The 23,335-nt window shown below is 49.6% G+C and overlaps 1 protein-coding gene and 1 pseudogene across 10 annotated transcripts in view; one reads left to right on the top strand and one right to left on the bottom strand.

Annotated features, from left to right (window-relative positions):
* The window catches only part of ITSN1 (intersectin 1), a 180,539-nt gene that overhangs the window by 14,750 nt on the left and 142,454 nt on the right, over positions 1 to 23,335 (bottom strand). For all 10 annotated transcript variants that reach the window (XM_039857557.1, XM_039857552.1, XM_039857561.1 and 7 more), the window contains 5 exons: positions 17,026 to 17,147; positions 15,131 to 15,237; positions 10,680 to 10,863; positions 8,567 to 8,665; positions 3,639 to 3,806 (listed from right to left, as the gene is read on the bottom strand). In XM_039857557.1, the coding sequence (XP_039713491.1) occupies positions 3,639 to 3,806; positions 8,567 to 8,665; positions 10,680 to 10,863; positions 15,131 to 15,237; positions 17,026 to 17,147 (680 nt within the window). The remainder of the gene's footprint in view (positions 1 to 3,638; positions 3,807 to 8,566; positions 8,666 to 10,679; positions 10,864 to 15,130; positions 15,238 to 17,025; positions 17,148 to 23,335) is intronic.
* Positions 11,378 to 11,496, top strand: LOC120599056 (uncharacterized; annotated as a pseudogene).

The following is a 23,335-nucleotide window of genomic DNA, read 5'->3' as shown; positions in this document are numbered from 1 at the left end:
CACGACGACGTCAGGTCATGCTCTGATTTTGATCTGTCTGCATCTGGAAGCACGGGCTCCATCAGAACCTGGGGCCAGGCCCCAGCAGGCCTGGAGCTGAGGCTCAAGTCAAGGGCTGCCTTGAAGACTCCAGACAGTGCCTTTGGAGCTCAGAAGTCAGTCAAAGGCATGGTTCTGAGGTTCTGGGTATCAAGATGAGTCTCGGTTATGATTCCTAAGGCTTTTCCCCTAGGTGTTTGTTAGTGTTTTGGGGTGATTGGTATTCTTCTCCCTTTTATTTACAGGGGAAATTGGGTGACAGGAAGAAAATACTCAGCTCTCAACTACCACCACGAGCATGCGCTGTGTGCAGGGTGGCCCGCCAGGGTGCGAACCGGCTCCAATGACGGCCCCGCACAGGTTCAAACCGTCTTTCGAACTTCAGGAAAGCCGAATTCCACAGGGCAAATGCTGCTCTCTAAAGCACAGTTGGGGTCCAGGCACCTAGTATGTGGGTGCCTGCAAGACTCAATGGTGCTGAGCGATGCCTCAAAACAGAATAGACACCGTGTTTGTGCACGTTAGGCCTCACCCAACTCCCTGGTCCTGAAGACATGAGGAAGAAAGCCCTCCCCCGCCACTGCCCCAACCGGGGAGACATCCCCGGGTGCTAAAATGCGGCTCCGTCATCCCACTGGGCTCTATCATCTCACACTCTATCGTCCTCCTTGGCTCTACCATCTCATGTGAGCATTTTCTGAAGGGGCAGAGGGAGACTGAGGCAGACACAACCTCATGAAGACCCTCCTTTTTTTTTTTGACAGCAGGAAGATACAGAGGGCAAGTCCACAGCTATGACCAGGCAGCGATATGATCAAAGCAGGTGTCACGGTCCCCCACTTGCCCACATTCAGGCCCCTGGGAGATGATCTGTCCAGCAGCTTTCAAGGCCAAGGATCTCGCCAGAGATGCAAACTCTACAGACCTCCCTGGGGACAGTATTTGTGAGGAGGTGATGGGGTTCCCGACATGCATCTCCCAAGAGGTGCTGGAGGCCACCTGTCTGGGAGAATCAGCAGTGCCTCTGTGACCACAGAACTACAGGCATCAAGGAAGAGTGGTCACTCTGCCTCGATGTCTGATATAAGAAGAAAGGTCTCTAACCTCCCCCTGAGGCTCTGAGGAGCCCAAAGGACTAAGGGTAACACCCCAGCTGAAACCTTCATCTCTCTGCATGCAGAACAGGATCCTGGAGACCACGCTGGCCCCTTCTGCTTGCCAAGGGAGAGTTCAAGCCACCTGGGGACAATGAATCAGGAAAAGGCAACTTGGATCACTTAGAGGCGATGTCGTCTATTCATACCCAAAGGTTAGGGCCTCTAACTGGCCAGGCTAACACTGAATCCACACAGATTGGGAACAGACAAGATCGCCAAAGACAGCATTTAGAAATGCAGTCACTGGTGTGGGCCCAGATCTGGCCCAGAAAACAGAAGCCAGGGTGGCCGCCCCTCCCCGTGGCTGTGAACAAGGTACGGGCAAAACTAAAGTGACGAAAGACTGACCGATAAAGGACAATAGTCTATTTCGAAGAGGGTATATAAGCCACAAAAGGCAAATGACAGAGTTAGTTTCATTCTTAATATATTAAGATGAAAAGCCAGGCCTCGCCGAGTCCCCTTGTCTGCAGCCGTGACACTCAGGGAGGGACCCTTTCCTAAGTGCACGTTGCTATGGTGGCCTTCCTGCCAGTGGAGCCGGTCAGGGCCACTGTCTTCAGGATCAAGCTCACACTCCTCGGAGTGATAGACAGGCCTTCCTCGCCCTGGCCTCGACTTGCCGTCAAGCCTGTCGCCTGCCGTGCTCCCTTCCTCACTCACGCCCTGCTCAGGCTGGCCTTCCACCAAAATGCTCTTCCCCTGGATTCTCTCCTGGAAGGATGTCTTCATCTTCCAACACCCAGCCAAGTGTCACCTTCTCCAAACTTCCCTGAATCCCTCCACGACTGTCCCTTCCACCCCATCACGTGTTCCCACAGCCCTTGGCGCCTAGTTCTTCCCATCATTTCTCAGATTTTGTTGTAAATATTGGTTTGACCCTTCCAAGATCGTAGGCTCCTTGAGAATCACATCTTATTGGTTTTCATGTCCTCAGTGTTTAGTGCTGAGCAATAGCATGTGGACAGGTGCTTAATAAATGCTTATTGAATGAATGAATGAACGAACAAATGAGTGAGCCAACCCACCACTGGAAGCCCCTAGATTGCATACAAACGCAGAACTCCAAAGTGGGAGCCCACACCTTTCACCTCGGTTTCCACAGGGCTATTTCTACAACTTTGCTTATCCCATACCTATGCTGAAGGCGCACAGGAAGTGGGGCAGGGAGGGGCTGGTGGTGACTTTCTCAAGTAGTGAGTGACCTCCTTTGAAGCTGGTCAGAAGGAAGAAGCCACAGGGAGGGTCGGCGAGGGGCACACGTTCTGCTTGGGCACTTTGGTAAACGCTAGTGAGTGGTGTGCATGTACGTGTGTGTGCGTGCACACGTGTGTGTGTACAGAGGCAGAGAGAGGAAGAGCGAGCACGGGCAGGAAGAGTGGATGAACCTAAAGGAAAAGTGAATGACAAGAAGAGAAGACTAGAGAGACTTGTCTCTGGCAGTACGGTGGACTAGATACTCTGACTCAACCAGACGAAAATTTTAAAAAATGGAGTGAAATATAAAAATGCACTTTCTCAATGCAAGCAAGGTGGTTAAAGTAGAAATAATCGTAAGAGATTTACAGGGGCAAAAAATAAAATGAAAATGCAAACCCTAGGAGATAAACAAGCCCCAGAGCTGGCTTTGGCCCTGAGAGGCTCTCTTAAATCTGGTGACCTTGAGCTTCCACTACATGGGTTGCAAAAGACAGGAGATGAATCCAGGGCCCGTGGGAGGTGAGGGATCTCACGGGAGATCACAAAAAGCTGGACCCCAGAGGAAGAATGACAAGTAAACTCAAGCACAGAAGGAGCAAGAAAACTTGCTTGTTTGGGACGTTGGTATAAGTGGAGGGGGAAAAAAAATGCCCCTGAGAATGTATAACCACAAGGCAGCTCTCATACAAGTTTACAACCATAATTCACACAACTAATGTGATTCCCCCCCAAACCCTCTAAATTTAATTCCTTTTAGGAGGAATGCAACTGCAGACCTCAAAGATCACACAGATAAAGTTCCAAGGAACATCGAGCTCCCAACCAAAAATAACAGTAAATATACAGAAACAGGCCTGTGTGGTGAGGGTGCCCGAAACGGCAGACGGAAGAGTGAGATCCGTCACCTCAGCCACTGGAACGATCAGGTTTGAAATACACAGGAGTATGTTTCACATGTGTTAGGAAATCAATGAGGAGCGTGGCCACTCGTGCAAGGAACGAGACACAGGAAGGAAACCAGCAGATGAGAGGAAATAAATAGAACTGCTGGGTATAAAAAAAAATAAACAATTGAAATGAAAAACGTAGCGAGGGTTTAAATAGCAGGTTAGAAGCAGCCAGGGAGACACTAGCAAGCTATGTGCTGGACAGAGACACTTCCCGATCCTTCTGGCCCTCCTTCAGGCTGGCAGCCCAGGCTCAGACGGCGGAGGCCCGGGCCCCGCCCCCAGAGCAGCTAACCTCAGACAGGCCTTCACACTGCGCGTGGGCTTGGATCCACTCCAGGCGGTCCGAGTTCTCCTTCTCCCGCACCCCTTCGTTCACCTGGGAACACAGCTCCTCCGCCTTCTCCAGGGCGTGCTTCAAGTGGCTGTGGTCGGGGTGGTTCTCAGGAGTGTTTTCCAGGATCTGCATGAGAGAACGGAAGGCAACGGCCTCCTGGGGTTCACTGTCCTGGGCGGTCAGGCCCAGAGAGGCAGGGCAAAGCACAGACCTTTCCTGAACGGTGCCCATAGGAGCCGCAGCAGCTCCGAGCACCCACTGGGGCAATGACACGGAGCATGACAGTCACCCCTTGTGGGCAGGGTCCCCTTCGGGGCACAGGGGATGCCACATTATTCTCGGGGTATGAGGAGAGCAGTGGCTGCAGCAAGGGCAATAACACACCCCCGCCTGGATTTCCCTAGAGAGAATGGCCCTTCGCTGGGTCCGCTCACAGCTGCAGGTGTCTGTGCACCCCTGGATCTGAATGCAAATAGACGCATCGGAGCAAATGTGTGTTTTTCTGAAAAAACCACTCCCGGCCAGTGGTTAAGAGTGCCAGTTCTGGAGCTAGACCTCCTGGATGGAAATCCCTGCTCTGCCACTGACCAGCCACGATATGAGCCAGTCGCAGAAATATTCTGCATAGGAAAAATGGAGGCACTGATAGCACCTCCCTTATAAGACTGTTTGCAAGACCAAATGACAAAACGAGTGAGGAAGCACTTTGCAGAGCACGCGGGCCTTTAATGAGAGCGATCCCTCTGATTCTCAAGGGCCTTGGAGGCCACTCGAAGCAGTCCTCATGAAGAAAGGCCCTAAGAACAAAGAAAGGCCCTACGCCACCTTCGGAATGCAGCAGGAGCAGGCGCACCTGCTCAGGCCTCGTCCACATACACGCATGCCTCATTTATAGTGCTGCTCCGATATCGTGCTCTTTACAAACGGAAGGTTGGCGGCAACCCTGGATTGAGCGAGTCTACCAATGTCATTTTTCCAGCGGGCTCAGATGATGGTTAGCATTTTTTAGTAATAAAGTATTTTTAAATTAAGGCATGTGTATTTTTTAGACATAACGCTACTGCATACTTACTAGACCACAGTATTATGTAAACATCACTTTTACGGGCACTGGGAAACCAAACATTTCTTGCAACTCGCTTTATTGCGATATCCACTTTATAGGGGTAGTCTGGAATATCTCCGAGATACGCCTGTACCAATAATTCAGGTGGGCCTTACCCTGAATGGTACCGCATCTCAAAGGTGTACTTTGGTCTCAGGTCCTAAGTAAGCACCCAAATTGAAAAAACACACACATTCTGGGTCCTGTATGTCCACCAATCATTTACAAGCAATAGCTCCAACCTCTGGGCCAAACCTTGCTGTACATTAAAATCTCTGAAACCTCATGATGCCTTGTCCCTGACCATATCAGAATCCCTGGGGGTGGGACTCAGGAATGGGAATTTTCTAGAGTTCTCCAGGTGATTCTACTGTGCAGCCAAGTCCGAAGACCACACAACTGGGTTGTGTGAATTCATTTGTTTTGTTTCAAAATGAGAATAGGTTTATCGATTTTTCCAGTTGTAAAAATAAGATTGTGCAATGTACAAAATTTAGAATATTCAGGAAGTTATAAAGAACCTAAAAATCACCCATCATCTCTCCTTCTGCAGACAACCTCTGTATACATATATACACTCTGTCTAAATATATATGTATATATACAAAATTTTTTAAAAATAAAAATTGGATCAAACTAGAAGACAACACTATCCCATTTTGTACACTGCTTTTTTGTCACTTAGTAGCAGTTATAGCATATTGTTTGGTGTCCATTTCATATGGATCTATGCCATCATTTTTAAGGATTCTATGATATGTCATTATAAGGATGAACCACAATGCCTTTAAACAAACTTCAGGTTGTTTCCATTTTCCCAATATTTCTGATTATTTCTTTCAAATAAATGTCTAAAGATGGAAGTGCGGTTTGAGCTATACATTGCCCTCCAAAAAGCTTAACCAATTTACCTTCCACTGGCATCCTTGCCAACACTGGGGACCTACAATCTTTCCGATATATGCCTATCTGGCAATTCCAAATCAAGGTATTTTCTTGTTTTGTGATGCATTTCTTACGTTTTGTATATTTAGTTCATCTAACATTTATATAATGCTGAGTGTGAGCCAAACACTATACATATATTAACTTAGTTAATTTCTACAATACTCTGCATACTATGCAGTAGATACAATTAGTGTTCCTATTTTACAGATATAGAAACTGAATCCCAGAGAGGTTAAGTAACTTTCCCAAGGTCACACAGTAGTGGTACCAAAATTCAGGTCAGAGAGCCTAGCTCCTGACTATGTGTTCTTTACTAAAACTCTACATCGCTTCTCAGAAATGTGCAGTTGTACATTTTACCTATTTTTTTATTAGGGTATTTATCTTTTTCTTTTTGAGTTGTAAGGTGCTTTAGATAGATAGATAGAAAGATAGATAGATAGATAGATAGATAGATAGATAGATAGATAGATAGATAGATAGATAGATAGATAGAGATAGATAGGTAGGTAGGTAGGTAGATAGATAGAAAGAATACATACAGATAGATAGATAGATAGATAGATAGATAGATAGATAGAATACATACATACATATATACATACATATATTCCAGTATCTACTTATATATAGTTAAAAACGTTTACCCTGTTTATATCTATCATTTGTCTTTCACATTGTTCATTATCTTTTGTTACACAGAAAATTTTAGGAAATGTGGTTGTGCAAATACTCTATTGACGCATTCTTGGTATGCAAGATTCCAGCAATACAGAAGTGTGTAGAGCATGCCCTACCCCAGAAGTAACCATGACCACAGGCCAAAGGGCATCCCTCTAGTTTCCTTTAGAACAGTGGTCCCCAACCTTTTTGGCACCAGGGACTGGTGCTCCTGTGAGAATCTAATGCCTGATGGTCTGAGGTGGAGCTGAGGCGGTGATGCCAGCCCTGAGGAGTGTCTGCGAATACAGATGAAGCTTTGCTTGCTTGCTCGCCGCTCACCTCCTCTGTGCTGCCCAGTTCCTAACAGGCCACGGACCCGGGGTTGGGGACCCCTGCTTTAGATGTTCTACATACATTTAAAGTCACACATAGAATTTTTCTTCTGCTTTGCAAAACAGATCAATCTGTAGGATTGCTCATGAAGAGTTATTGTTTTTAATTTATTTGCATTTTCCGGATGTCTCTCCATGCTAATCGGTAAACGCTTGAAAATTGAGGATAATGGAAGCCAGGCTCCACAGAGAAGGAAGTTATAACTATATGGGAAGTGGGAAGGCTAGGACATAGAGTCTGTCTATCTTTTGAAATATTTTATAGTACAGATCTACCACGATTTATGTAACTACTCTCCTTAATGAGCATCCAGGTCGTTATGAGAATTAAAGATTTCTTTTAAAGTTTTTACAACCTCAAATTCTTTAAGATCCTGTCTTTGGTACCATGCTAAGAATTTCTCCACCTCGGTGTTATAAAAAATATTTTTAATCTTAATACTTTTATGATTTCCCACATGTGTCTTATCACTGGCTACCTTTTAAAATTGTTTTCTTAGTTCTGCTAGTTTTCAGTTCATTCTCTCGGGTTCTCTGAAGGGCAGCAATCATATTTCTGCAAATAATGACACTTTTTTTCCTTTTGGATATTTGTGCCTCTCAGTTTTCTGATTTTTGTTTTTTTCTCCATCGGCTATTTCTAGAACACCTGTTTTAAAAGTCTGTTTCCAATTTCAATGTGTGATTAAATATTGGGGGAAATAAAAAATGGCGTGGAGCTAGTTGAATAGTAACTGTCGAGTTGCAAGAGAGGACACATTAGGTGAAAAGCTTCTTTCAACACTAATTCTTTAACCGAGTCAATGTGGGCAGAGGGTATTTTGTGAGGTTGAGCTGGGGTTGGAATGAGACAGCTTACACGGGAGGGAGATTTGATACATATAAAAGGTTCGAGCAAATTCATAAACATATTGACGATAAGGAGAGCCTGGCTTCTCATAGAGAAGGGAGTTATAAATATATAAAAAGAGCGAAGGCTAGAATAGGCTCTACGGTATTAGATTAGAACAGGAGGTACTGGTGTGAACACATAGGTTTTAATGTACATTAAAATATACATAGATTGATCTTCACGTACATATAAATATGTGTGTGTTCACTTACGTATATGTGTGGGAATATATTTACATACACATACCCTTGACTCTACCACTGAGAGACCCAAAAGGCAACACCACCCCAGTAGCGGTGAGCACACCAGTGTCTGGATCTGGGTTTCTAACTTCTCCTCTAAAAGGAACTTCATCTAAAACCTCCCTGTGGTTACATAATCTCAGGCTCAGAGGATGTCTAAGTCTTGTCACTCACTTTACAGATGAGGCCTCTGGAACCCTAATTATTTTTTCTTTTCTTTTGGCACTGGCTTCTTGAAATAACAGAAGGACAACTATCATCTAATGTCAACAGAGTATCTCACAGTGGCTTTCTGAAGATGAGTGGTAGGAATTATATTTCTTTCTGTTTCTTGCTAGGAAAATCAAGGCTTTAAAGGCACTATGCTTGCATTAGGGAAAGATCCAAGGATGAGCTCTCACTTTCCAGCTTATAGGGTAGAAGCCACTTGATTGCAGAGCTGAAGGCTGAGCATTATTAGCCCTTTTCACAATAAACAGCTTTTCTTTCTGAGTTACCAAGCAGGTGACTCATACACCCTGTTGGTACATGATCTCTACACAACAGATACCAGGTGTGCTGGCTGGAGAACTTGCCCATGACCCTGGATCCCTGAAAAGCTGAGACAGCATTTCACTGCTTGAAAAGGCAAGACGGGTACTTACATTTTTAATGATCAGTGGGTATCTTGTTACCCGTTGCATAGGCTTCAGTATAAAACTAGAGAGTGGCATTCCTTTACATCGAGGGTCCATTGCCAATCTCTGAAATAAGAAATTTAAAAAATGTACTTAAGAAATCTGCAAAATCCAGTCAGTGACATCAACACTGGTGTTATTTAGGATGTCCCACCCCTCACATCGTCTCATTTATCTGGACAACTGAGGAGCCTAGAGAGGGAAGGGCCTGACAGCTTATCTGGTCCCGGTCAAGGCATTTCCCAGATGGAGAATGGGAGACGCGCAGATGTGACTCAGCCACCAGTGTTAACCTTAACCCTTGCTCTCCAGATTCCTTCCGGGGGACACAGGGCTCCTTACTTACAGAGATGAGGTTAGAGAATATTTCTTCCGATTATCTGCCAAAACATTATAACTTTCCCAGGAGCAAGGAGAATCACGAGACTATAGGGTCAGAATAAAAATCCCCATTATGTCCCAGGGGTGCTGGGAGGGCTGAATGTCATCCACTCTTTCGGGTGGAGCTGGCACACGCGTGTGGGAGCCCCAGGCAGGGTGGGGACGGCGGAGCTGAGACATAGGGCCCGGGCTCCAGTCTCGGGGCTGGCGGGTGTCTCCGCCCTGGACTCCCAGCCTCTTTCTTCCCACCACTTTTGCCAATTCTGTCAGCTCACCTGGAGGGCTAGAACCCTTCCATCCCCAAGAGGTGGTCTTGTCTACAAGCCACAGGGATTACACGGTGACTTAGCTCTCAAAGGCTCTGGTCAGGTTTAATGCCTTAGAAGCAGACAGCGGCCATGACCTGGGCCCCAGGCCTTGAGAACTGTCAGCACCTGAACTTGCTCCAGCTGTGGACATCACTATTCCCGGGACACCTTGCAGCTGGCGAAGGCATGTCAAACTCCCACAGAGATGAGGCAGGGAGAGCTAATGAGGTAGGAAGGGAGAGGTGAGAAGGGGCAACGAGCTCTTTCCCCCGGGCTGATGTCGGCATTTCCTTGAAGTTCAAGTGCATCCAGTGATAAACTCATCCTGCTGTGCCCAGGGTGGACCTGACCTTTGGCTGAAAGACCAGATGGCCTACGGCACCTGGCAGTCTAGCATCTCCTCTTCAGTCTGCACCCCATTCTAGGCTGACGTCTTAGCAATATTTCTCCCCTTAGAATGACTTCGGAATGCCCCATTCATTGGCTAGCAAATCGAAGGATTTAATGTTGAGAAACATCAGGGGGGAAAGAAAGAGCATATATGATGCTATGCTCAAGATCAGACCGCAGTGGAGATTTCACAAACACGATCATTGAGGAAGAGGGAACGGCCCACCCCCGCGATGCATGTGGCATAAAGATAAGCCTGTTTATTATTATTATGTTGTTGTTTTGTTGTTGTTGTTGTCTATTCATCAAAACATGCCTGTTTACAGAAGTTATTTTATCCTCTTATTTTTTTTTTTCCCTCTCAGAGAGGCTGACTGTGTGGGCTGGCAAGGCCAGTGGGGACCCAGCAGGGCCAAGGTCAAGTCCCAGGACAGCAGACTCAGGCCCTGAGGACTCTAGTAACACCACCCTAAAAGTCCCTCCGTGGACCCATGGTTCTCCAGACCTCCATTGTCCCTGAGACAGAGGTCCTGGCATCCCACACTCACCCCCATGGGCTGCCTAGAGCTTGAGCCCATCAAGAAGAACCAACTGGGAAAGGAACAGATGGTCCATTAGGGCTTCTGGCTTTTCCCTCTGCAGGTGAAGGACAGAGCCCAGCAAAGAACTGAGGTTGCTCAGATTATGCGGACTAGGAAAGCTGAGACCCACCAGCCCCACTGGGCCTGCCAGATGAGAAGTTTAAACCCCACCCAAATACCACCACTAACACCTGGACGATGGAGCGAAGCTCCCAGAGCAGGCCGGCCCCTCCTCTCCAAGCTCCCTTTGGTCACTACCACACCTGCCAGCCGGCGCCAGCCCCCAGTTGTTCAGCCAAGACCTCAGTTCCTTGAGCAGAAATACGCTCTCGAACATTGAATCAGCCCCGGTGCCCGAGACGACCGCTTGGCGGCGGGGAGGGGGCCGGGCGGGACCTGGGCTCAGCCCAGGCTCTTTACTTTAACAAACTCCTTGAAGTCCGGGGCCTCGTCCGTCTTCTGCTGGATCAGGGCAGCCCCGTTGAGCTGGCAGCTGCAGAAGCGGATGTAGGGCTGCATGTGCGGCAACTGGGCCGTCAGGATGTCGCCGATCATCTTCACAGGCATCTTCTCCCCAGACATCTTCTTGCGAACCCTCAGCGCTCTGCGTGGAAACACGAGAATGAGCCCCGTGCCTGCACACTGTCTGACGGCGACGCGGCACACTTCCAGGTCGGACAGGAACAGAATGTGTGTGAGGGGCACGAACCCCGGGGCCACTAAAGGGTTTGTCTATGTGGCAGAAAAGGAACAGGAAAAGGAATGAGTCTAGTGCTACAGAGAGGTGTCACCGGAGCGTTTTTCTTTGGCCTGATGACTGTTTGCTGGCTCTCGAGAATAAAAACTTTAAAAAGAACTTTGCCAAACGAGTCAGCATGAAAAACAATCTTCTCTCATAGAGAACTATGGAATCCTTTCTTTAATAACTCAGACAGGGCCCCTGCGTCGATGTCTCACATTACAGACGATCTGTGGTGAAGGCCCTGGCTGGTGTGGCCCCAGGACTGAGCCTGTTTTCAGGCCAGTGCCACCCAAGAAAAGCCAGTGTTGCCAGGGGACATAGAGGACATGGAGGCTCGTTTTCAAACTAAACAGACATGATTAAGATGGTAAATCAAGTCCACGGCCATGCTACTCCGAACAAGCCTGATCCCATCTGACCTTGGAAGCTAAGCAGGGTCAGGCGTGGTTAGTACTTGGATGGGAGACCACCTAGGAAGACCAAGTGCTGTAGGTGTAAAAAATAAAATAAAAAAATAAGGGATTGTAAGCTGACAAGGTCCTTGCAATCTGTGAGGTCAACCAAGGGCTGCCTCGCAAAAAAAAAAAAAAAAAAAGAAAAAGAAAAAAGATGGTAAATCAACTGCCACAGAAAAATAAACCCATTACGTTCACCAAAGCCAGGGATAAATGATGTCTGAACCACCTGTGCTGTGCACTGCTTCTTTGCTCTCACTGATTTGAACTTGACCTGATTAGGAGGAGTTCTGGAGAGAGAAGCTTATCAATGTGATAATGGAGCAATGGACCCAAAACTATATTCTGAAAGCTGAGAAGGGACAGCAGGGACCAGGAGGTGTTTGTGTGGGGCCCTACTGCAGTCTGAGCGTGCAGGGCCATCAGAGGCAGGAATGTGCACCCACCCTCCCAACTCCAGCACACAAACCCCTAACACCAGCATCCAGCAGAGGGCATGACACTGAGCTTCTACACGACAAGGATGGCAGTGCCCTATGAGGGCAGGACCAACACATGAGGCCACGCGTGTGTTCTGCCCACCTTAGTGATCACCAATGGATGGATGGATAGATGGTTAGATGGATGGATGGACAGACGGATGGTGTAAGTGGGTAAGTGAAATGGATGGATGGATGGATGGATAGATGACAAGTAAGTGGGGATGGATGGATGATGGGTGGGGTGGGTGGGGATGATTGATGGGTGGGTGGGTGGCAGGATGGATGGATGGGTAAGTAAGGGATGGACGATGGGATGGATGGATGGATGGACGGGACGGATGGACGGATGCAAGTGGGCGGGGCAGGGATGACGAAAAAAGACGGATGGATGGACGGATGACGGGATGACGGACGGATGGATGACGATGACGCGGCAGGATGATGGATGGATGCAAGTATGATTGGGGTGGCGGATGGTGGTGGTGGAAAGCGGTGGATGGAACAGAATAGTATGCTATATGATTTTAACGTGAGGATGGGAGGATGTCACTGTGACTTCCTTTGGCTGCCTTCATGGTCATGGGTAGAGCTATATAATTCCAAGGAGGCTCTGTAATCTTAGTATTAGGCTTTAAAAACTTCAGATCATTTTATTTTCTCTCGCTTACATTTTTAGTTTAAGAGAAAAAAAAAGTCCCTGGACTGGGCAAGCAAGCCAAGGAGAGTAACTTTAGGGATAATAAGTTATATGGCCTGGACACAGTGATTCCACCCCAAGCAGATGCCCTAGCGAGGAGAGGTCAGCACTGGCTACCTGGGGTGTGGGCAGTGGCAGCTTGGTACCCTCGGGATGGCCCAGTGGCCAGTGCCACCAGTGGTGCTAGTGTGAAATATCTCCCAACACGTAGAAATTTGCTCAAGGGTGAAATCACCACTGATCTGGGGAGACGAGACCAAATAATCATGTTACAAACTTGCTGTGGATGGAAACAGGAAGAAATTCTGTCATTCCATCATTTTTCTATGAGCAAAACATTCTTTCTACAAGGAAATGAAAGTACTTCCACCACCACCCCTTTTTTTAAATGATGGGGAGACAAGTAAAAGGGAAAAGAAGAAAGATCGCGTGTAGGTAGACAGTGTCTGGGGAAGCTAAACCGGTTCCTGAGTGCGGGAGGCCTGCACTTGTAGACTCATGTTGTCCAACCAGGAGGCCGGGAGGTAGAGCTAAAACCAGGCCCCACTTCTGACCAGGCACCTGTCAGGTCGCTGTGAGTGTCCTTCTGGGATGTTCCACTGCGCAGGCAAGACTAATGAGGACTGGGCTGGCATGGGTTTGAACAGAGGGTGTTGCCAAGCCCGGGGGTCACACGACAGTCATGCAGCTGCAGCTCTGCCTTCGGTGAGCTGATGTGTCATCTCACAGAGGTTTACGGTACTGGAGGCCTCGAGGGGTCGATCAGCTAATAGACATTTCAAAGAGCACTCCCTGCTGGCTTAACGAAAGAGCGTTCCTGACCCTCGAAAGCCCGCAGACCAAGTGGACGGTCGAAAGAGCTGGCGTTCATTAATATGTCCTCTGTATTGAACGCCTTTTTTTTTTTTTTTTTTAACATATATTACTTATTATCCCTGTTGACTTTTAGGGAAACTGAGGCGCCCAGAAATTGAATGACTCAACCAAAGCTAATAGGTGACAAAGGCAGCCCTCGAACCCAGGTGATCTGACTCCAGAGCCTGCAGTTTGTAAGCACTGTGTGTGGGATGACAGGCCCAGTGCCCAGACGCACCCCCACACCGCTCGGGCCCCTGGTCTGTCCCTTCTCCGCCTCACCTGGACTTTTGTGTCTATTTTTAAACAATTTGTCTCCAAAACTCCAGGTTTAGTCCTTGTAGGTTTAAGAGTTAACTCATCCCCTGACCCCAGGTGACAAGGCAGTCTCTCCCCAAGGTAAGGGTGGGTGCTCAACCCTTAACACCACGGTCACTGGGGCCCAGGCTCAGCACTCACTGTGGACCAGGCGCCTGTGGCCTAAGAACCCCACGTGGTAGGTACCACTTCGTCCCCATATTACGGACGAGGACACTGAGGCCTGGGGAACGGCAAGTGACTTGCCCAGAGACACACAGCCAGTGGGCAACAGCAGGCTGCAAGCCTGAGTTTGACCCAGACCTACGCTCAGAAGCTTCTAGAGCACCCTCCTCAAGGAGGACAATGAAAATGCTTTCTCTGAAACCCCTGGGGTCATCTTTGATAGTTGGTCTTTCAGAACATTCCACATCTTCCTCACATCTACCTTCCGTACCTTCTCTCTCCATGCCTTGTCCACTCCTGAATGCACTCGGGAGAGTAAGGACTTGAAATGGCCTTACGAGAACAAGGCAGGGGTCACACTTAGGAAATAGCCACCTTCTGGACTGTGTGAACACAGAGGTTAAGAGTGGGCCCCAGTCCCAGGGGGCAGTGCTTCGTTCTCAGGCCCAGGGCGAAGGTGGCCCTTCCTCCCAGGTGGCTGCATCACTATGGACTAAGTCTGTGTTCTAGCAAGTGCTATTATAATGAGTGCCCGGTGGACACGCATTTGAAAGGTTTTCTTAGAACTGGAAGGGACCTTTGTGATGATGTAATCTAATCCTTTCTGTTTATCGGTGGGGAAACTGAGGCTCAAGGAGGCAGGGCAGTGGGGTGGGCCCCACACCCAGATCTTCTGCCTCCTGGTCCAGTGCCTCTCCCTTGCCCTGCAGCTGCCTTTGAGAACTAAACTGGGAAGAGAATACCCAGCTCCCGGCCAGCTTCTCCCAGCACGTGCCCAGGCACCGCTGCTGTGGTGGGCAGTGGAAGGTTCCAGCATTTTCCACCCACAGGAGCCAAGAACGCCTCGAGAGCCCAATATTTGCCTGTGGAGACCCAGGATGGAGCCAGAATTGGCCAAGCTCCGGAAATTGGAGAAGGACGGGAAAAGCAGAACCCGGGGTACCCTGGCCGTGTACTCTCCATCAGGAAAATCTGGGGGCGTGTTTTGCAAAGCATCCGAGCCAAAAGGAGCCATGGTGCTTGTGAGTGGAAATGAGCAAAAGAGGTGGAAAGAAAGACAGGGCAGCGCATGAAGGGTGGGGTGGGGGGGTAGGCGGGGGGCGTGGGGGGCGGGGGGGGCGCAGGGCGGGCCCTGCAGGCGGGGCGCGGCGGCTCACTTCAGCAGCTTGACGTTGCACATGACCAGCTCCTTCCAGTTCACAAACATCGTGGCGCCCTCTTTCTCTGTCAGCAGCTCAGACTCCATCAGGGGTTTCTGAAAGATCTACAGATGCAGAAGACGAAGCAGTTCAGAAAGCAGTTAGCTTAAAACTCAAACGCACGCAGACGCAGATCCGTTCAGAGCCGTGGAACCGACCAGAGCACCTGCCGGGCTTCGCTGGGAGGCCGGAAGTAGAATGCCCCACCTTCCCGCAGTTTCTGAAGCAGGTGGCCCCTCCTCTGCCTGGGGGAAGAAGAGGGGGCCAGGGCAGGAAGGATGGGGTCCCCATGAGGTCTGCACTGTTTTGCAAGGAAGGCCACAGAGGTCGGGAAGACAGGCCTTTACCCCACCAGGACAAAGCTGGGAGGCCTGGACAATGCCTCACAGCGTCTTACCTGTCCATGGTGAGGTCTCGGGCACAGTGGGAAATGGGGGGCGGGGGGAGCCTAAAAATGCACGTGGGTGTGGGCGACTCTTCCATCCTCGTCTGCAGTGTTGCTGCAATCAAGCCTTGGGTATTCTGAGGGGAGCGGCTCCCGGCAGCCGGGCCCCCCAAAGCCCCGGTAACAGACTCCATTGCTCTGCCCTTGGCCCGGGCTGGGCCGGGGACAGAGCCAGCACCTGCTGGCCTGGCACTGGGTGGGCGCGGCTCCTCTCCTGGGCTCTGGGAAAGAAATGGGCTCGCCCAAGCTGCAGGCGTGTGCCTCTCCTGGAGATTCTGTACGGATAGGACGGTCTATCTTTCAATAAACTTAGCTGCACGGGGCAGGGGTTGCGGGGTGGAGGGGGTAGGCTGTCCCCCAGAAACCCTATTCTTCATGAATCTTTAACCGATGTTGAACCTGGCACATATCAGGTTCATATACTGCACAAAGGTTCCATATCTAATGGGGTGACGTGCACATCCTAGACATCCTAGACTGCATGACGGTCAAGTGTCTTGAGAAAGGGGCATCTTTTTTGAATTTACACCAGGGCTTTCTGTGCATTAATGGTGGCCTCGTGAGCCAACACCCATCCTGCGCCCTGTACTGCTTCAACACTGGGTGGCCGAGTCACATCTTTCCTGGTCATCAAGACTCAGAGGAGATGGTTTCGCAACTCTTAGGTGGTGAGGGGGCTGGCGTGTGGGGATGGGAGTCTCTAAACTCCTACGGTACTTTTCAGATTGCAGAGTAACCCTGACACCCAGCTCTGCAAACACCTGCTTCCTGCTACAGCCACTTCCCAGATATATGGACAAAAGGCTTCTTGAAAAGCAGGGGGTCCCAACTCTGCATCTCCCCATCCTTCTGGACAGGGCCCTTCAACAACTCCTCAGGAGGAGACACAAAATGAGACATCCTCTGAGACAAGAGGGGACCTGGGAGGAAACGTCTTCATTCTCAGCAACGGATTTCTCTCAGGATCAATACGTAGCACTAGGAATGGCTCAAGACATCAGCCAGATGGCTGCCGTTTTCAGATGCCAACCCTGAAGGCCAGGGGAAGACGTGACTTGCTCTGTGTATCAACCAGTTGGTGGCTGAGCTGCAACTTTGCGGACAGCCTAGACTCCCAAGTCACAGTCCATGTGTCCCCACCCATGCAACTCCTCACTCATGTCCCTTGGCATAAGTGATCTCTGCCCCTCTGGGCTTAGGACTCAGAGTTGGCCGAGGATGAGAATTTAACCATCTTTTCTTGGGTAAGAATCTCCTACGTGGTTTACCATCCGGGTGCTCCCCACACATCTGAAAGGTTCTCAGGCTCAGAATCAGGGCACAGTGCTCCTCGGCAGAGGCCCCCCCTTCTCTCCTCATCCTCTCCCAGCGCCCCCCGCCACCCCCGGGCACCCGCAGCTGCTGTTACCTCTGTAACCAGCTGCAGGTCATTCACATAGTTCTCTTCTGTGACAATGAGTTCGTGGATGTATCCTTGTCGCTTTCGTTCAGTCGGGGTCAACATATCCAAGAGATGTAAGTCTGAACACCCTGGAAAACACAACCATTAGGACAATTAGTCAAAGTCTGGGGGAATCCATGCAGCTTCACAGTGAAGGTACCCCCAGGACCTCATGGCTGCTGGGCCCTGTGGTCTCACTCCAGTCTGGCAGTGTTGTTGTGAGTTGAGTCATGTCTCCCAAAAAGAGATATTCAAGTCCTAACCCCTGGTACCTGTGCATGGGACCTTACTTGGAAATAAGCTCTCTGCAGATATCACCAAATTAAGGTGACATCATACTCAATTAGAGTGGGCCCTAATCCAACTTGACTTGTGTCCTTATGAGAAGATGAGACAGAGACAGACCAAAAAAAAAAAAAAAAAACACCTTGTGAAGACAGAGGCAGACTCGAGCAAGATGCATCTACAAGCCCGGGAGGGCCCAGGTGGCCAGCAGCCATCAGAAGCTAAGAGAAAGGCCTGGGACAGATGCTTCCCTAAAGCCCTCAGGGGCACACGACCCTGCCAACACCTCAATTTTGTACCTCTCATCTCCAGGTCTGTGAGAAAATAAATTTTTGTTGTCTTAGGCCACCCAGCTTGTGGTCATTTGTTACAGCAGCTCTAGCACACTAATACACATGAATACTCCTCCTTGGTCAAACCACTGAGATAACGTTAAGAGAGAAGGCTTTGTAACAATTGGCCAACATTTCATGAGGGCTCCCGCCATGCCAGGCACAGTACAAAAAGCTTCACGTTGACAGCTGTGTTGAATGCTCACATGGATACTACGAGCATCTCTGTTTTACAGGAGAGGAAGCAGAGGCTTAGGGAAGGTGACTCGCACCAGATCTCTCAGCTAGGTGGTGGTGAAAACCAAGAGTCGGACCCTGACACGCTGACTCCAGACACTGGGCTCGACCCTAGAGCACTGGTGCTGGGTCCAAGCGACAGGTGGGTAAAGGTCATCCTGAGGTTGGTTTTGGAGGACGTAGCGGCCATGCTGAGGCTCCCGATGGGCCTGGGGACCATCCAGTGCTGGATGAACTCTCCCGGAGCAGGCTGCAACCCCACACCTGAGCGGCCAGCCTGTAGGCAGAGGGGGAAGCCCCTCCAGCTGCAGATGGTCAGGCAGAAGACCACTGCCACGGCCAAAGCCAAAGGCGCTCCAGGGGACGGCTCTGTGACCTGAGTCGGAGTGAGCTGGCACTTCTGCTTGCTCAGCTGGTTATTTGGGGTTTTGCTCTTGGGTTATTGGCGGAGGCTGCCCTGTGACACAGGTACACTGGAATGCAGAGGGAGAGCTCAGTTTTGGGGACATCCCTCAGGCAGGCCTGGACCACCTCTTCCAGGCCAGTGGTCACCCCTTCCTTTTTATTGGGGATTCCTCATTTAATCGCAGAAATAGGATTCATAAAACAGCCTAGGAGGTGTGCTGTACGGTGAGGAGATGGGAACAGTCTCATTCACTTGTTTTTCTCATCCCTTCTCTACCCCACAAGGGGGCGCAATAGAGCACAGTGTGAAAACCCTCACTGGGACCAGGAGTTCTCAAAGTGTGTTTCCAGGACCAGCAGCATCAGCATCACTTCGGGGTGGGTTAGAAATGCAAATTATTAGGCCCCTGATGGATGGATGATCTGGGTTTGGGGCTTTGGAATCTGTGATTTAACAAGCTCTCCAAGTGATTATTTTAGGCACACTAAAGTTTGAGAAGCCTGCTCTGGACCACCAGAGGTTCTTCAGAGTTTCCATCTTACCCCAAGGGACTTATCCAGAGTTTCCATCTTACCCCAAGGGGCTCATGACTGACCTAGTCTATATGCTGGAAGCTTCTGCAAGTAGAAGGATCCCTTTGGGGCAAATGATGTCATAGACTTCTTGGCAAATGCTTCACTGAGCTAGAAATTAACTCTGAGCTGGGGCGCTTCCAGCCCTCCATTGTGTCCCCTCCCCTGGCCAAATGTCCTTTTTGGAATGCTGCAGCTTCTCTTCCTGAGACAAGACAATCTCGGGACAGGCAGAGGGATGCCGGGAAGGCAGCGAGGACAAGCCATCATTATGTTAACACCCTCCGTGTCCACCCATCTCAGGCCCCACTCAAAGCCACCACAGTGTGGCCAAGCTACCATTCCACAGGACCACGAGCTGAGGATGGGCCTTCGCTCAGGTCTGCAGATGTATCTGGAGCGGGGGCCACTCTGCAAAACCACAAGCTTGGCCCAATTGTTCTTCCTGCCTCAGGGCGTTGGTTCTATTTTATTAAAACAATTGCATCAACAATGAACTCTCAGGAAGGAAGCGAGTTGCGACTCCTCACTCATTCCATTCAGCCGCCTCTGCCAAGCTGCTGCGTGAGCTCTGGCTTACGGGACACACTGAGCAATGTTACCAGTTTCCTTGGCTTCCGTTAGGAGAACCACCCAGGAAATATTCTTGAGCTGGGGAGGGACACGTCTCGTTCCTGCCCTATTCTTACCAAACTTTCTTGTTAGTAGTGAGTCAACGGACCCAGGACTAAGGCCATTTCTTGTTAAGGGTGGAAGGCGGCCCTTCCATGACTGGCTCGTGTGACTCCCAGAAGCAGAGTCTCCCTGGGATTTTCAGGACGGTCCCCTCTGCGGGGTTATCGGCACAGCCGTGGGTACAGAGCTGCAGTAGTAAAACACGCCGGCGCTGTGCAGCGATGTCTGCAGGCACAGAAACCTCAGGCTAGTAGTAGACACTGGTTGGGCCAGTCTTCCCAATGTCCCTTTAGGTCATCATTTCCCTTGGAGAATCTGAAAGATGCTGGGAACGCTTGCCTCAGAAAACACACGCGCGCGACGCATAAGACATACACCCATGTTGCATAATTTTATAGCGTTCACAGTCCCTCTTCAAGCTTGTTCGTGGATCTTACTCATTTATTCCTTTGACAAATGTTTACTGATGTCCTACCATGAGTTTGGCACTAACTGCTGGGTGCTGCAGATTCGTGATGGAAAAAGAGATGCCTGCCTTCCAGAGTGTACAGCTAAGAAGCTTGGGATTAGGTGGTCCTCAGCTAGGGGTGGTACTGCTGCCCCCAAGCCTGAGAACGGCACTGCTCCCCTTCCCAGGCTGGGGGTGGTATAGCCCTCCACTCTCAGGGGCGGAGGTGGTACTGCCCCACCACACACAGGCTGAAGGTGGTACTGCACCCTCTCCCTACGCCAGGCTGAGAATGGATTCTTGGTTGTCATCTGACTATCGGTGATTCCTGGAATTTGGTGAGCTGGACCAGGATTGCCAGATGGCCTGCATAATACAGGACAGAGAAGTGTCTACTCCAAACATCAATAGCAACCCACGGAGAAACAATCACATGACTAGAAACCGACGACTCAACCAGACCAGGATTAGACTCTGCAGCAAGGATGGTGCCAGTGACCAGAGGACATCTTAGAAGGACTGAGGAATCAGAAACAAGGGCCTGCGAGGAAAGATGACAGGAAGTGGCTTGCTTTGGATTTCAGAAGTTCTTCTGAGTTTTCAAGTCTTATATGGCAATTTCGAAGATGCTCAGAGACAGAGCAAAAGCAGAAGGCCCGGGGTGGGTTCGGAACATTGGTCCAGAATCCCAGGTACTGGAGCCGGTTCAGGGCGAATTGGAGGTCTGCTGCTTATGGTGGGTCTGGGGCAGGAGGAAGCTCCGTGGCCTCCCACGCCGGGCAGCTCTGGCCTTCTGGTCACCCACCCAGCAGGCCCATGCCGGAGCTGGTGGAGCTGAGACGTCTGGAGGGTCGGTGCTGAGTGAGTCTGGGCTTCTTGCGACAACAAATTCCACCCCACGCAGGTCCACCTACCAGTCTGCCTGGAGACAGGCAAGATGGCCCCACCGGCCCCTCCAGGAAAAGCAAAGATTTTGTGGAGAGATTCATCTTAGCATTATGTGCCAATGACGTTGGCTTGGGATCATTTTTCCAGCTACTGAACTGACCTATAGGATGTTGTTTTTAAAATTCTTGCTGGTAAATGCCAGACCAAGAGAACCATCAGAGATTTGAAATAGGCACTTTGAACTCAAAAATATCCTTCTTTTGAAAATTTCATACTCTGAAAAGCAAGAGAGTTTTGGAAACTCCATTATTCAGAGCAGGGTACATGGAAAAGACATTTCAAATAAAGGTTTTTTTTTTAGGGGTGGAGGCACATGGCCCTCCTCTCCTGTGGGAACCAGGGGTAAGCGTGGTTTGCTGGCCGCCCTTCCCGGTGCAAAACCAGAGGATAGAGTACAGCAAATAACTTTTCATCTTGGTGTGAAGGGATTCTTATAACTAACTATAACCCGCTCACAGCTGAGATAATATTGCAAATGACTCCAGGCAGTTAAAAATGAACCCCAATGATAGCCCACACAAAATTCCTAATCCCTTATAATTTCATGTACTTAGACACATTTACAAAATGGAGAGAGTGTGTCTGAATTTGCGTCTGAGGTACCGGAGAAAAGTATAGGAAAATCTTACCCAAAAGGCCATCTTGTCCCTTCAATGAGACAATGTTTATATGCACAACATAATCTAAAAAAATTGCTTTATTACAAAAGTAATACATGAATGCATGCTCCCTGTGAACGGTTTAAAGAATACAGAAGTCTTTAGGGTAAAAAGTGAGTGTCTCAACCCCCTCGACCATTCTTTCTTTCCCGAAAAGGACCATAATTTTGAAAACCAAGCGAGCCCCACAGCAAGCTGGCCACTGAGCAAAGCAAATAAACAGGCCTTGTTCCTGTTACGAAAGGGCCAAAATATACAATAAGTTGGTCAGTAAATATTTATTAAGTTCCTATGAAGTCCAAGGGACACAGAAATAAGCAAGATAATGTCCTCATCCTGAAGCAAACTCACAGCCCTCGGGGAGACTCGATAGGAAAATAAAATATAAAATAGCAAGCAAAAAGTGCGCCTGTGAGCCAGGCCGATGGCAGGGACTTGCAGGGCTCAGGAAAATAGATGCTCTTGATCCCAAGGAAGGAGGTTCCTGCAGGGAGGTCCTGCTCATGCTGGGTTTCCATAAGGGCTGGCAGATGGGCCGTTATCTTGGGGGCGTGGGGGCCAGCACCCAGGCAAATGCAGAGATGCTGTAGGAGATAAGGTGAGAAGTAGATTACAGAGGCCAGGTCACCAGAGGGACCAGAGGAGAGAGCTGGGTACCAACCAGCCTATTTTCCCCTATTGAAGGGAAAGGATATACTGATATCTCTGAGGACATTCAGCCCCAATCCTCTGGCTAAATGGCTGCGGGTCAGCAGGATACTGGGCTAACTGGGCTCTTAGAGCTCCTGTCTGAACTGAAAGCTTCTCCAGGGTTGGCCTTACTATAGCCATGAGGCCCCTGGCCGCTCCTGCCAGGGGAGCCCATGTCCCTCGTAGGTTACACTGGATTCTCCTGGAAAATGAATCTAATTGTGCTGCCCTCAACCTTCCGGGCAGACTGGCAAGCCTGGGTGGCCTGTCTTTCAGGAAAGGTAGGTGAGGCCCACAGCAGATGTGACATAAAGATGTTCTGTGGTCGAAGCACTTCATAGCTGATGTCTGGAACCCACCCGTTCTCCAGCTGTGGGCTTGTGTGTTCCTGCTGGGACCGCGATGGTGCTTGGGGCTGAGATATGGTGACAAAGGAGGCAACATGGGTTCTTGGCCTTCGGGAGCCTTGGTCTTACTGGAGGTCCAGGCGTTCCAGCCAAGTCACAGGAACATCGCTGAGGGCATCTCTGCACGTTGCTAACAGTCCCTGAGACCTCAGAGCTGCAAATCTCTAAGCCTGGATTTTTATGGGGTCTCGAGAAGCCGGGTAGGCGTGGAGGCCTGCGGAATGCGACTTGAGGGTACCAAAGGCCCCCTGTGCCTATAACCAGGTGAAGCCAGGCACCCCATTCCGTGAGGCTGGCGGCCTCCACTCGGCTGCACTCGATCGTGACCCAGAAGCTTAAAAATGCCAGTGTGGCTTCCAGATGAATTTTCTCTCAGGAAGAAGAATCCGTTCTACATGGGCTGTCAGGCAGCTGAATGGCTCTGAGAGGTGGTGAAAATCAGATTATTCAGGGTTAAGTCTTCTCTTTAGTTTCCATAAATATGAACATTGGTCATTTTTTTTTTGTGCAAGGCATATCATTCGTGGCTGTATACTCGACACCGGAATTCCCGGTGTGGCTCCGAGTGCCCTACAGGACGCATTTGTGAGCTCCTTCCTGGCCCTTTTTACGAAGTAC

The sequence above is a fragment of the Pteropus medius genome, unplaced genomic scaffold, assembly GCF_902729225.1.
Source record: "Pteropus medius unplaced genomic scaffold, Ma_sr-lr_union100, whole genome shotgun sequence".
In the NCBI taxonomy this organism is placed as follows: Eukaryota; Metazoa; Chordata; class Mammalia; order Chiroptera; family Pteropodidae; genus Pteropus; species Pteropus medius.
This window is presented reverse-complemented; position numbering and strand designations above follow the sequence as displayed.